Source organism: Oryx dammah, unplaced genomic scaffold (genome assembly GCF_014754425.2).
Source record: "Oryx dammah isolate SB20612 unplaced genomic scaffold, SCBI_Odam_1.1 HiC_scaffold_2, whole genome shotgun sequence".
In the NCBI taxonomy this organism is placed as follows: Eukaryota; Metazoa; Chordata; class Mammalia; order Artiodactyla; family Bovidae; genus Oryx; species Oryx dammah.
In genome coordinates this window covers 87,377,944-87,392,313 of record NW_024070186.1, presented here as the reverse complement: position 1 = coordinate 87,392,313, position 14,370 = coordinate 87,377,944, and the positions used below count along the sequence as shown (strand labels likewise).

The following is a 14,370-nucleotide window of genomic DNA, read 5'->3' as shown; positions in this document are numbered from 1 at the left end:
CTCCAGGCTGTGGTCCCCATTTTACATTAGGATGCTCTCTCACTAGTCAAGGGATAAAGGACCCACGCCACGCCAAGACTGTTTACATGCAAACTTACTTTGTTTGCTTTGAGACATACTTATCAACCTATTTCTGAGAAGACATACAATGCTTAAAAAAAATAATAAATAATGCAAAATTAGGTAATTGAGATTAGAACAGAAAATCTACCTAAAGGGTAAGATGGATAAATGTTAGGGGGCTAGAAGGTGAGGCCTAAAGGGAAACAGACTGGGTTGCAGAGATCTGATTTTTCGGTCTGACGGGAGAAAGCAGCCCACAGAATCCACATAGCTGGGACACACCCAGCCAGGCATAACTTTGCAGGGAACTTGTTTGACTTGAGTGATAGTGAAGTGAAGTCGCTCAGTCGTGTCCAACTCTTTGCGATCCCATGGACAGTAGCCAACCAGGCTCCTCCATCTATGGGATTTTCCAGGCAAGAATACTGGAGTGGGTTGCCATTTCCTTCTCCAAGGGATCTTCCCGACCCAGGGATTGAACCCGGGTCTCCCACATTGTAGGCAGATGCTTTACTGTCTGAGTCACCAGGGACTTGAGAGTCGCAGAGAACAGCAAAGCTGAGACTGACAACTCAGAGTGCCTGGGCACCCTCCTCCACCCTTTGTTTCCCCAGGGCACCAGCTCTCCCTATTTGGGGAAAGCAGGAAAGCAGCCATGGTTCCAATCTGAACCACTCATCACACTTCCACCTACCCAATTTCAGAATAAACAACTTACAGTCAACTTCTAGGAAGTCCCAGGAGAGCAACAGAAGCAGTAAAGGGTGAAACCATCATTCAGACCAAGTATAACAAGTTTAATAATAGGTCTCTAGGCAGAGATAAGAAATTGGGGGTAGAGGCACTCCCTCGTTCCAGCCCAGGCCAGTAGTGCCTCAGGAAAAACGCCTGCATCGGTGACAGAGGGGTTCCTTAGCTGTGGCTGCTGGTCCATGGCCTCTCCTAACAATGTGGCCTGCAGTGGGGAGAGATGGCAACTCAGAATGTCCACTCATAGAAGCAGAATTCTACTTAACCTAAATACAATCCTAAGTAGAAACAGACTGTTTCCTTCTTTTTGCAAAGAGCAGCTTCCCAAGAAATGTAAAGTTGGAGGTCAGGGTGGGATTTAAGACCAGTCATGTGAGCATTCCATACCCCTAAGTCTCTCTAGTTGGTAACTATCAGTCCATCCTAGGGAAGCCAGAGTGAGAATGAAATCAAACAAAGCACCCGCCCCTGTGGGCTGACAGTAGGCCTGTTATCAGCTCCATCTCCAGGGCATGGGGTCAGAGAAAGATAGAGCTGGGGCTGCCCAGTCAGCTCCAGCCTCCAGAAGACTCTCTCCAACTGCAGAGATCACAGGCCTGCTGGCGCTGTCACATTCAGTTTGTAGGATTAAGAGTAAGGGCCTTTAATCTGGGCAAATCAGGAGGAGGCAGAAAATACAGTCAACAAGATAAGGCATGCTTAGGGCTTTTAAAAGAACTTTAAAAATCTCATTATCACTGAAATCTAATTAACATTAAAAATCTAAATATCACTGAAATAAATGACATCTAGGATTTACTTCAAATAATGAAAATAAAGTGGTTAGGAATACAAATGAAACAAGACTGGCTAGATTGGTAACTGCCCAAGAATGGACCATGGGTACATGGGGTTTTATTTCACTATTTTCTCTACTCTCACATGTTTGAAATATTCCATTACAAAATTTAAAAATCACATTTATTGTGAAAATTTAAGTAAAATATGAAATTAAAAAACAGAGGGAAAAAAGCCACACATAATCCTATCACTAGAGTCAACTGCTATTAACACTTTGGTCTACTTATTTCCAATCTTTTCTGTTATTTTTCTCTTTTGTTTGCACAATACAGTCATACCTCTACACTGTTTTATCAAAAGGGCAAGGTGGGGAATAAAAAAAAATGCCAAAAGATATGAAACCGAAACACATGCTAAAATGCCTCTTAGCCAACGATTCACAACCAGGTGCAGGCACTGAGTCTAAGAAATCTGTTAGCATCTCCACCAACACTCAAGTCTTAAAATACTGAGTTTTCAAAGGGAAGGATATTGTCATGGGTCTGGGACAATAAGGGAAGGTACTGTGGGGAAAGAACAAATCAAACAGCTTCTCACAGACCACCAAACCTCCAGCATTCCATCACGCCATTCTGATTCATCTAATCAAACAGAATTAACATAACTGGACAGTGCCCAGGCCTGTTACTGGGTTCTTCCCCCCAGCCTTAAAGATGAGTTTCCCCCTCAAAAAGAAAACCCACAACATTCCCAGGATGGGGCAGCGAGAGGGATCCTGTGTTTTCCCTGCACTATTTTTTTCTGCCAAGCAGTGGATTTGGCAGAATGTCTCTAAAGACAGCACCCCATACAGTCAGTATCTGAATGAGAGTCAAAAATGGAATGAGAGTCATAATTTTTCTTCCTGAGGCAAATCCATGAACTACTTTGTGACTTACTTGAAAGATTCAGAGCTGAATCTAGCTGGGTCCTGTCTGCCTTTCTTGGGCTGCTATGAAGCATCAGGGGCCTCTGAATCAAACCATTCACCTCTGGCCAGCAGCTGGGCAGGGGCCACTGAGACCTTCCTCTCCAGGATGGCCCCAAGGAACAGGGATGGGCAGAATGCCAGTGGGACCGAGCAGAGGACAGAGAAGGCTCTGCTGCTTTCTTCAAACTTTCCTTTCCCCTTCTCCCCCTCTGTCTACCATTTGGGGTTTTATTAATATTTCAGGAAGGACAACCATGCTCTCTTATCATTTTGTAAAGGACTGAGAGGAGGAGACGTGAGTCTGTGAAGCACTAGACACAGGCTCCCTGAGATCAGTTATGGGGCCTCCCCAGACTGAATGCTAACCTCCCTACCCAGCCCTCCTCCCCCAGACATGGGTGTCCCAACCACTGCCCTGCTGCTGAGCCCCCTGAAACATTCAAGAAAGTGCTACCAATTATGCAGAGTGTGTGATGACCACTCTGGAAAAAATTCTGAAGTATGTGTTGGGATAGCAAAATTCAAGAGTGACATTTATTTTTATCTTTTGTTGATGTTATTGGGTTGTTTTGACAGTAGAAATTATTTTAAGAATAAATTATTACCAACATTCCATTTATATATTTTGCTGAGATTGGAACCTCTCAAAGCCTGAGTTCATTTCTGACCTAAGTCTGTGTCCTCCCTCTGGATTCATATATTATAGAGAAACAGGAGAAAGACAAACAGAAACAAAACCAAAGATGACAAGCAATTTCTTTTTTCACTGGATTTCCCCAAGAGAGCAATCTTTAGTATTTACGAAAATTGGGTCATAAAGCTCTACAAGGTTCTATGCATATGGCTCGACTCCACCCCTTCCCTCCCCACTCCCCCAAAAGAGAGACCAAAGAGTCAAATGCAGAAACACAGAACAGCTGTCTGCTGGCAAAGACGGCTTCCCACTGTACACGGCCACACCCTGACACAGCCCCCAGTCATCCCTGCACTCCAGCTGGTTTGATGGCTGCAGATTTCCCCAGGGGCCCACTGAGCTCACCCTCTGATGGACGGGAGCCCACGGGCTGGGGTGGCTCAAAATATGCAGGCAATGCCAGCGCCCACACTGATGCCTCTTCGTTGATCTCCCGTGCGGGGACGGGACGGAAGGGAAGGTTACCTTGCAGACGGCCGCCTGGAGCACTGCATCAAAGCCACCCTCCGGGGCATCGCGGTTCCGGGACACCCTCTGCTTCCGAACTTCCTCATTGAAGCTGTCCACTCTGTCCGTGAGAGGCAGCAGGTGGCGGAACCCAAAGGAGGGGACACAGTTTGGGAACAGCTTGTAACTAGAGAGAAAGAGGACAAGAGTCACGTTTCCTTCATTATCTTAAAATCTTAAACAACAACATATTCTGTGCCTTTACTGAGTGCCCTGAGTGGCACCAACAAATACTCAGCCACCTACCGTGTGTCCCTGGGACAGGCACACGGGGGAAAACGGAGCAATAACAGTTCCTACCTCCCAAACACAAGTCCTAAACGGCAGGAAAGACAGCACACACTAGGCTGTAAGTGCATGAAATGGACAAACAGGTCAAAAGAAGCAGAGGTAACGATGGGCTTCCGCAGTCTGAGGAAGACGCACGGAGGAGCCCTGACATGCGCCTTGAAGAGGCAAGGGCCTGGAGCACGGGCATCATGGCCTCGGCAGTGCCTGAGGAAGCGGGTGGGGGCTCTCTGGGGCTGGCGAAGGCGGGCAGTATCAAGGGATGGCAGAGTGACTTTACAAAACCAGCTTCTCACATCCACTTTGCTGCTGTCACATGAGGAAAGATCACATAACCTCTCCTGTCAACCCACTCAGAGACAACCAGGACACGCATGAGCAAACTCTAAATACAACAGGAATGACAATGTTCTTCCTGCTTCCTCATTCATTTATAAATACTGGAATGATAAACTATCAGCTCTCCCAGATGCATGCAAAGAGAAATCACTGAGAAGCAAATCATCTTCAAATGGAACATTCTATCTGGCAACTTGGAAAGAGGGGAAGTATCACATCTCAATAGAAGGCTAATGCCATCTCTCTCTCCTGAATATTCATTGGAAGGACTGATGCTGAAGCTCCAATACTTTGGCCACCTGATGGGAAGAGCCCTCTTGTGGGAAAGGACCCTGATGCTGGGAAAGATAAAAGAGCAGAAGGAAAAAGGGGCAACAGAGGATGAGATGGCTGGATGGCATCACTGACTCATTAGACATGAGTTTGAGCCAATTCCAGGAGATGGTGAAGGATAGGGAAGCCTGGCGTGCTTCAGTCCCCAGGATTGCAAAGAGTCAGACACAACTTAGTGACTGACCAATATCAAAAAACAACTCTCCTGACTGTTGGGTGTTCTGATCTTCAGTCCACAGTAGAGATCCCAAGTGGCCCCATTCCTGGAGAAAGTTAGATCCCAACCACAGCTGCAGGAGTGTCAGTTGGGCATAGAGCCAACAGAATAGGGTGAGAGGCCTGACACTTTTCCAGGAAGGTTCACTAGGTACAGGGGGAGAGGGAAGAGTAAATACAAGGCCCTGCGGCAGAGGTGAGTCCAAGGGCGGAGGGCAGCCAGCGAGACCGTAGTGCTGGGAGTAAGAGCAAAGATGGGCAGTGAGGCAGCTGGGCGGCCAGCTGGACAGACTGTGCAGGTTTGCGGCCATGCTAAGGAAGCCTCTCTTTCAGAACAAAGATGAAAACCAAACTTAACAGACAGGCACAAGGGGATGGCTTCATAACCCAATCTAAGCCATGTGCATGGGAAGGGAAGCAGGCTTAGACCTAGCAGGTCCTGCCTAATTGCACCTTGAAGGGCAGCCAGGGCAGGTCTGAGAGGCTCCCCTCCTCCACAAGAGGCAACCCTAGGCTTTCTAAGAGGCTGCCGCATTCCTCTCAGGTCCTTCAGTACCTGCTCCATCAGTCACCAGCTGCAAGCCAGCTGTGGATGGTCAACCCCACTGCTGCCATGGCTGTGGTGCCTCCCAGATGAGGAGACCCATCAGAGGCTGTCCCTGTTTGCCTTTCCTGTGTTTTACTCCCTCTTCCTTCCACCTAAATCTTTGCCCACCCCTTGTGCTTGCACAGATCAAGCTTGTCTATAACCCATGACTCCAGGCCATCCAAACTTTCTATTCCCATTCTCAGCTGGCCATAAAGAGAAAGGTCATGGAAATTGCATTCCCAGCTGGAAATAGGAAGTGAGCTGAGAAACAGGAAGTGAGTCCCACTGTGGTAATCTGACTAATAGAGGGAACCAGGAGGGAAAAAATGTACACAGACTCTTCCTTGCCCTTGGAGCAACTTCACCCTGTGCTGTTGGGGACTACAGGTATTTACTGCTATGGCTGATCGGGTTGGTTGAGGAAGGAAGGAGAACTGAACAGCAACTGCTGTTCAATGAGAAAACCAGAAAAGCTCAGCTAAATCAGCATTTTTACCTTTTCTTTCTGTGGAGAATTACTATTAATAATCACGAACTAGAGAATGCATTTACCAGAGAGAAGCCTTCACTGCAGAGAACTTTATTACAACCAAATCAGAGGCACCTCTTAGAGAGGAAGACAGCGTTGTCACACAGGCTCTGCTGAATGTCTCTGCAGTCACTGGAAAATAATGTCACCTGTGACTAGTTATTTTCCCCGTGGGAGAGCTGACTGAGGGACCTGAAGATCTGGGTGTTCGATGGTCTTGTGTCAGGAAGCCCACCCACCCCCCAACCTGTGTCTGTGCTGTAGGGCCCCAGTTTAGGGCCTACTAAATCTTTACTAACGGAGAAGGCAATGGCACCCCACTCCAGTACTCCTGCTTGGAAAATCCCATGGATGGAGGAGCCTGGTAGGCTGCAGTCCATGGGGTCGCTGAGGGTCGGACACGACTGAGCGACTTCACTTTCACTTTTCACTTTCATGTAATGGAGAAGGAAATGGCAACCCACTCCAGTGTTCTTGCCTGGAGAATCCCAGGGACGGGGGAGCCTGGTGGGCTGCCATCTATGGGGTCGCACAGAGTCGGACATGACTGAAGCGACTTAGCAGCAAATCTTTACTAAATTAAGGATTATGAACCAGGAAGATGAATAAAATACATATGCTTAAAGAGCCTGGGGGCGCATGTGTGTATAAAAAGTGAATCCTATTTGAAGACATTAAATCTAGGCAAATCCAGAAAAGAGTCTAATGCTTCAGAACAATAATACTGTGGACCATGGAGCTGACAAAGACCTCCCCTCTTCTTCAAAACAAAGAGAACTGCTGTGTAAAAGTCTAATCTTGAAAAATGTTAATAGGTAGCCAAGACTGGAAGCTTCGCAGGGAAATCCCAGGTGCCAGGAAGGAGAGGAAAGCCCTGCACAACTGAATGGACTTAAGTAGGTGGGAAGCAGTGAGCAGGGATCTCACGGCAAGGGGGCCCTCTGCCGCCCCCACCCCCACCATGGCATGTTGTCAGACAGGCTGGGGCCTGGGCCCCTTTGCTGTAGTGCTGCAATGCTTGCACCTGGACACATCTCTCCTCAAGCAACAAAATACAAAGAAACTGCAAGACCCAGTGCATGTGCAGCTGGGGCAGATTCTGGACAAAAGATACAAGAGTCAAAAAAACCCATCTGCCACTTTTGAAGAGCCTGGAGTAAAAAAGCAGAGGGTCAGGAGCAAAAGCAGGGTACTGCACATGGCCCCTTGCACGCAATACCACTGAAGGGATGGGCAGACCACCTAAGCCCCCCTTCAGCCCGACCCCTGGGTACTCCCCTACCCTCACCCCATATAAGGAACAAGCTCACCACCACTCCCGGCTCCAACAGGGCAGTGGGTAGTGTGGGGGGGTCAGGAAGCAAGCAAGCAAGAGAACCTGTTGATCATTCTTACTCGCCCCTGCTGCAGCAGAGATCTCAATAAAGCTTTGCCTGAATTTCTCCTCTGGCCTCTGATTAATTTCTATTGCTTAAGGAGGCCAAGAACCCTGGTTGGTTACATTGGGATCTGACAGAGAATCTGGAGCTTGGGGCCAGGTTCTATCAGGGATGATGGACTTCAGCCACGCAGGGTCAAGCACCGGAACAGGGTTCTCTGCATAAAGCTGTGGGCCACGAAGAGTTGCCCTGTCACTAAAATCAAAACCAGAAAAATTCCAGCCCCTGGCTTGGGAAAGAAGCAAGGAAGATGCACTCCAGGCCCAGGGCAAGATGAATCACCCACAAAGATTGGGACTCCAGGCCTGAACAAGTCAGAATTCATTACTTTTACAAGGAGGGAACCCCCCCTGCTGAGAAACAAAACAGGAGAACTAGTCCCACAGTGAGACTTTGGAGGATCCCGGAGGCAGGGAACAAAAAAAACCACCCTGCAGGGAAGTCAGCATACCTGGGACACATGATCCCCTGATGGAAAACAACCTCTTCTGAAGAGGAGCTAAGGAAAATGTTACAGACCCTATGAGAAATAAACCACCATGAAGGAATGTCAGCAAACGCAACCAACTGAAGGATCTTCAAGAAACAGCACAATGATCTAAAGCACTTTAAAACAAACATATTTAAAACATTGAGGAGAAGGAATAAATACCATAGACTAGAATGGGATAGTATTAGGGAGAAAAAACAATCAGAAGGTTATGAAAAAATATTAAAAAAAACAAAAGTCTGAAAAAAAGAAATAAAAAATACTGTCACTCAAATTCAAAAATGAAACTTTGGTACATGGATTTAAAAACTAAAGAACAAGGCACTGCCACAAAAACAGAAATATTAATCAATGGAACAGCATAAAAAGCCCAGGAATAAGCCCATGCACCTATGGTCAATTAATCTGCAACATAAGAGGCAAGACTATACAACAAAGAAAAGACACTCTCTCCAATAAACGGTGCATGTAAAAAAAAATGAAATTAGAACATTCTTTAACTCCACACACAAAAATAAACTCAAAATGGATTAAAGTCCTAAATATAAGATCAGATACCATAAAATTCTTAGAGGAAAACATAGGCAGAACACTCTGACATAAAACTGCAGCAATATCTTTTTCGAGCCGTCTCCCAGATTAATGGAAATAAAAACAAAAATAAACAAATGGGACCTAATTAAACTCAAAAACTTTTTTTTTTTGCACAGCAAAGGAAACCATAAATAAAATGAAGTCAGCCCACAGACTGGGAGAAAATATTTGCAAATGATGTGACCGACAAGGGATTAGTCTCAAAATTTACAAGGCTCAATATAAGACAACAAACAGTTCAATCAAAAAATGAGAAGACTTTAGGGCTTCCCTGGTGGCAAAGAATCTGCCTGCCAAGGCAGAAGACTCGAGTTCAATCCCCAGTCTGGGAAGATCCCACATGCCTCAGAAAAACTAAGCCCCTATGCCGTAACTACTGAGCCCGTGCTTTAGAGCCTGGGAGCCAAAACTACCAAGCCCAAGGGCCGCAACTGCTGAAGCCCACATTCCACGACAAAAGAAGCCTGGACACCGCGACTAGGGAGTAGTCCCCGCTCACTGCAACTAGAGAAAAGCCGGAGTAGCAACGAAGACCCAGCATAGCCAATAAATTTAAAAAAAGAGAGAGAAGACCTAAACAGACATTTCTCCAAAGAAGACATACATCTGGCCAAGAGATAGCACATGAAAAGATGCTCAACATCACTAATTATTAGAGAAATGCAAATCAAAACTACAATGAGATATCACCTCACACCAGTCAGAATGGCCATCATCAAAAAATCTACAAACAATAAATGCTGGAGAGGATGTGGAGAAAAGGGAACCCCCCTACACTATTGATGGGAATATAAATTGGTACAGCCACTATGGAGAATGGTACGGAGGTTCCTTAAGAAACTAAAAATAGAAATACTATGTGCTGTGCTGTGCTTAGTCACTCAGTCATATCCCACTCTTTTCGATCCCATGAACTGTAGCCCACCAGGATCTTCTGTCTATAGGGATTCTGCAGGCAAGAATACTGGAAAGGGTTGCCATGCCCGATGACCCAGGATTCCCACTCCTATGCATAATCCAGAGAAAAACATGGTTTGAAAGGATGAAGGCACCCCAGTGTGCACTGCAGCACTGTTTACAATAGTCAAGACATGGAAGCAACCCACAACGTCCATCAACAGATGTGTGGTGCATATATATATATAATGGAATATTACTCAGCCATTAAAAAGATGGAATAATGCCATTTGCAGCCACATGGATAGACCTGGAGATTATCACACTAAGTGAAGTAAGACAGAGAAAGATAAATTGCATATGCAGCAGCAGCAGCATGGCACATATGTGGAATCTAAAAAAAATACATATGAATGAACTTACTTACAAAACAGAAACAGACTCACACAGACTTAAGAATAGGAGCTTATGGTTCCAGGGAAGCGGGGAGGGGGGCAAAAGATAGATTGGGAGTTTGGGACTGACATGTACACACTGCTATATTTAAAATAGATAACCAAGGACCTACTGTATAGCACCAGGGAATGCTGCTCAATATTATGTAATAACCTAAATGGGAAAAGAATTTGGAAAAGAACAGATACATGTATAGATATAACTGAAGCACTGTTCTGTACACCTGAAACACAGCACTGTTACTCAACTATACTCCAGTATAAAACAAAGATTTTTTTTTTTAATTGAAAAACAAAATGGTAAACTGGGAGAAATTTTCTATTATGCAGCTAAAGGAAAGAAAGAGAAATTATGGAAGAAAAATTAAGAAACATGATGTTTAGAATGAAAAGCTCCAACACACACCTAGTAGTGTTAGAAAGAAAACAAAGAGAATCAGAGAAGGGAATCAGATGTCCAAAAAATTTCCAGAATAGAGCTGTATTCTCGAATTAAACAAGCAGAGCAAGCTCTGTACAACGCAAAAAAAGTACTAAATCCAACCTAGTCACACTGGAGCGCCTATCAGTACAGGACATGAAAAAACAGGGAAATATTAAAAGTTACCAGAGAGAAGGAAAACCATTAGATGGACAGCAGACTTCTCATCAGCCACAGAGCATGCCAGAAGACAATAAAATAATACCTTCGAGGTGGTAAAGGAGTACCATGACCTCTTGGAAGAAATACAAAGGGTTAAGGAAAAAAATATAAACGATGAAAGACAGAATGTGTTATCTCATTTGCAAAGATTTTTACATATGTACTTCCACTTTTTGTGCGTGGGAGTGAGAACGTTTAACACCTCTTTCACAACTTTCAAGTATACAATTATATATTTCAAATACAGTATTGTTGACTACCGCCACCACACTGTATATTAAAGTTCCAGAATGTATTCATCTCGTAACTGGAAGTCTGCACCCTTTGACCACCTTCTCCCCCTTGCCTCCACCCCCAACGCCCCAGCCTCTGGCAACCGCCGCTCTATCTATAGCCTGTTTCTGTGAGCTGCTTCTATACCTCTAACAAAAGAAAAAGGTTCAGAACCAGAAATACCAGGCTGGATTAATCCGCCAAATCCTGTATCAGTGAATATGATGTGACTCTTCCCAAGGACACTATTCCTATTACCCAGAATAGAATAGGAGTACAGTATTCCTAATACCCAGAGTTGCCGATTAAATTCAGCAACTCTGATTAAAGAATTAAACAGTTCTTTAATCTGATGATTAAACTATTTTTTGGTTTTTCTTCTTATGGCAGCCCTAGTACTGCTTACTTCAGTTCTGGCATTTCTGGTTCATTCTAAGATGGAGAAGATAAGTCTAGGATTTTGATCCTTTGGCAGAAACATCTGGAGCAGGAGGAGGGACACACCTTAGGAAAGCCCCATGAGAAACTTGTTCTCTTCTGAGATGTCCTGCACAGGTGGTCAGATCGTTCCTCCTGACTCCCATCTCCCCAGAACTTTCCAGGGGCTACTACTGCTGCTTCCACCATCACAGGGAGAAAACCTTAGCAGAACGTGCCACTGAGGGAGAACACTGTGATTTTCTTTCCACGTGAGTGGAAGGAAAAGAACAGACAAGGATCCCAGACAGCATCTACAGAGCCAAGCACAGAACTCAAGATGAGACAGGGAGACAAGAGTACAGCCATTCTGGAATAGAACTGAGCAAAAGGCCTTGAGCAAGTGGGCTTCACACACCAGAAGAACAGCGCCTAAAAGCTTGGGCTTCTGAGACAGCTAAAGACCCATGGGTGTAAGAGATGAGCTCCATCTCTGTGCATGAGATCGTCTGTACATGACTTCCAAAAGACAAAAGTGGGACCATAAATCCACCACCTAGCAGAATTGCCAAACTCCCAGTTCCCCGAAAGATATAGATAAAACCTTGACACACATTCCTAAGTTGTTTTTGCAGGAAGCAGGGCCCCCCCCACCCCACCTCCGCCAAGCTGAAAACTGCTGACTGCAGGCACACAGACCACAGACGGGTTGTAAAACCAGACGGGTGATGATGCTCAAAACTTCACCCTGATACCAACCAATGTAAGAACTGAGCACAAGCTCATCAGGCAAACCACAGACCCCCTTCCCTCACGCTGCCTTTAAAACCCCTTATCAGAAAGTCTTTGGGGAACTGACATTCTTTTCCACCTTCTCTCTTATGCACAAGCTATCCGTTCAATAAAAAGCTCTGCTTGTCTAAGAGTCTTATGGGAGCAACATTTGTTTCTATGGCATTGCTATCCAAGAATCTAGAGAGGGCCCAGTAACAGAACCAGTGAATGAGACCAGCTGGGAGACAAGAGGGAATGGTAGGGACTGTGGCAGCCAATGACATGTGAAACCAGCCTGCTTTACCAGACCTCCTAGTTTTTGTAGAAAACCTAGAAATCCTGGCCATTCTTTCTTAAATCTTTTATTTTTAACTGTTGGTAACTAATTCACAGTGTCATTAACACTTAGGAAAGCATACAAAGCCCATGTACAGGCTGGATCAAGGGCAGAAACAGCCTGCCTACATCCTCTTGCTCTGTTCTCCCCCAGAGGTGGTGGGAGATCTCCGAGGACACCCAGGTAACAGCAGACTCCACTGCCTGGACACAGGAGATCTCCCTCAGCCTGCTCACTGATTCAGGGAGCAACTCCCTCAAGTGCTGCCCAGCTTAGGCAGGAGGGATCTGCATAGCTCAGACCTGATGTTTCTTTCAAACCCCCATTCTTTCACCGGATTTCCTGTCTCCCAAGCAGCTTGTCAGTGTGCCTTGTCCTCACTGTCAAAACTTCTACTGTCTGCAGTTGGTTCTGCCTTCTAGGGCTTGGAGAAGCAGCTCTGAATGAGAGTGTAATAACCTTGAATACTCAATGCTGAGGGCCCCGAGCCAGCCCTTCATCCTCTGCCAGCTTCCAATCTAGCATCTGACAGTTCGCCGATGGTCCCCAGAAGAATCGAAGTACAGACACACCCTGCCTGTCCAGAGACAGGGCCCAACCAGAGGGCAGAGAAAAAAACAACAGAAAGAATCACCATTTTGGATGAACTGAAAAAACTTCTGGTTAAGATGCTGTTGCTCCTGGCAAAGAACAGAACTCCAACAAAAAGATGTGACGCAGAGGACTTGGGCAGAGAACCAAAGTAACAATAACACCACAGCCACCAGTGGCCAGGAGGAAGCTAAACCCCCAAATGAGGACACCTAGTACCTCTTAGTGGAGACGGCAATAGCACCCACTCCAGTACTCTTGCCTGGAAAATCCCATGGATGGAGGAGCCTGGTGGGCTGCAGTCCATGGGGTTGCTAAGAGTTGGACATGACTGAGTGACTTCACTTTCGCTTTTTACTTTCACGCATTGGAGAAGGAAATGGCAACCCACTCCAGTGTTCTTGCCTGGAGAATCCCAGGGACGGGGGAGCCTGGTGGGCTGCCATCTGTGGGGTCGCACAGTCGGACACGACTGAAGTGCCTTAGCAGCAGCAGCAGCACCTCTTCATGGTTAAGGCGCTCAGAATCTCATCTGTATCTAAAATTTGTTCTTGTTTTCTCCACCACGGTGTTATTGCAATTCCTGGAGAAGATCTAAGTTAGCTGCTAGAAGAGTGTACAGAGGGATGAAGGAAGATTCAGAACACACAACACCAGCGTAACTATCACCTTGCCCCCTCCCCCAGCCAACCCAAACCAGACCTGAAAACTGTTGAGGCTGCCGAACAGGAGCCAAGAGGACAGACAGGCTCAGGGGCTTAAGAGCAGCCCCTTCCTTTCAGGGAAAGCCAAAGAGACAAAGAATTAAAAATGACATCACAAGATGCCCAAATCCCTGAGTCACCCCTTGAAGAAGAGCTGCAACAGAAAGCAGCTCTCCTGAGATTCTGTATGAGCAAGAAATAAACTTTTATTGTGTTGAGCCACTGAGATCTGGGAACTGACTGCTTATTACTGCAGCACAGATAACATGACCTTTAGACAAGTGCCCTGAAGGCTGGGTGGTTTGGGAATGGGTATTATTACTGAAACTCAAGTAAAGCAGCTGTGTGGCGGTGTGATTTGGACAGGGTAAAAATAAGCATTAATGGAAACAGACTCTGGAAGTAGTTCATCTTGATTCATATTCCAAGTGTGGATAGACAGTGCTAGTCCCTCAGTCATGTCCGACTCTGTGCAACCCCATGGACTACAGCCCGTCAAGCTCCTCTGTCCATGGGATTCTCCAGCAAGAATACTGGAGTGGGTTGCCATTCACTTCTCCAGGGGATCTTCCTGACCCAGGGATTGAACCCGGGTCTTCCACCCTGCAGGAAGATTCTTTACTGGCTGAGCCACCAGGGAAGCCCCTTACTATTTGTATAATCTTGGGTAAGTTATTTATTCTTTTTAAGCCTCATTT

The 14,370-nt window shown here is 45.9% G+C and overlaps 1 protein-coding gene across 1 annotated transcript in view; it reads right to left on the bottom strand.

Moving 5' to 3' along the window:
• ITGB5 (integrin subunit beta 5) overlaps positions 1 to 14,370 on the bottom strand; it is a 112,867-nt gene that overhangs the window by 68,815 nt on the left and 29,682 nt on the right. Inside the window, exon 5 of the mRNA XM_040250287.1 lies at positions 3,723 to 3,891. Within this exon, the coding sequence (XP_040106221.1) occupies positions 3,723 to 3,891 (169 nt within the window). The remainder of the gene's footprint in view (positions 1 to 3,722; positions 3,892 to 14,370) is intronic.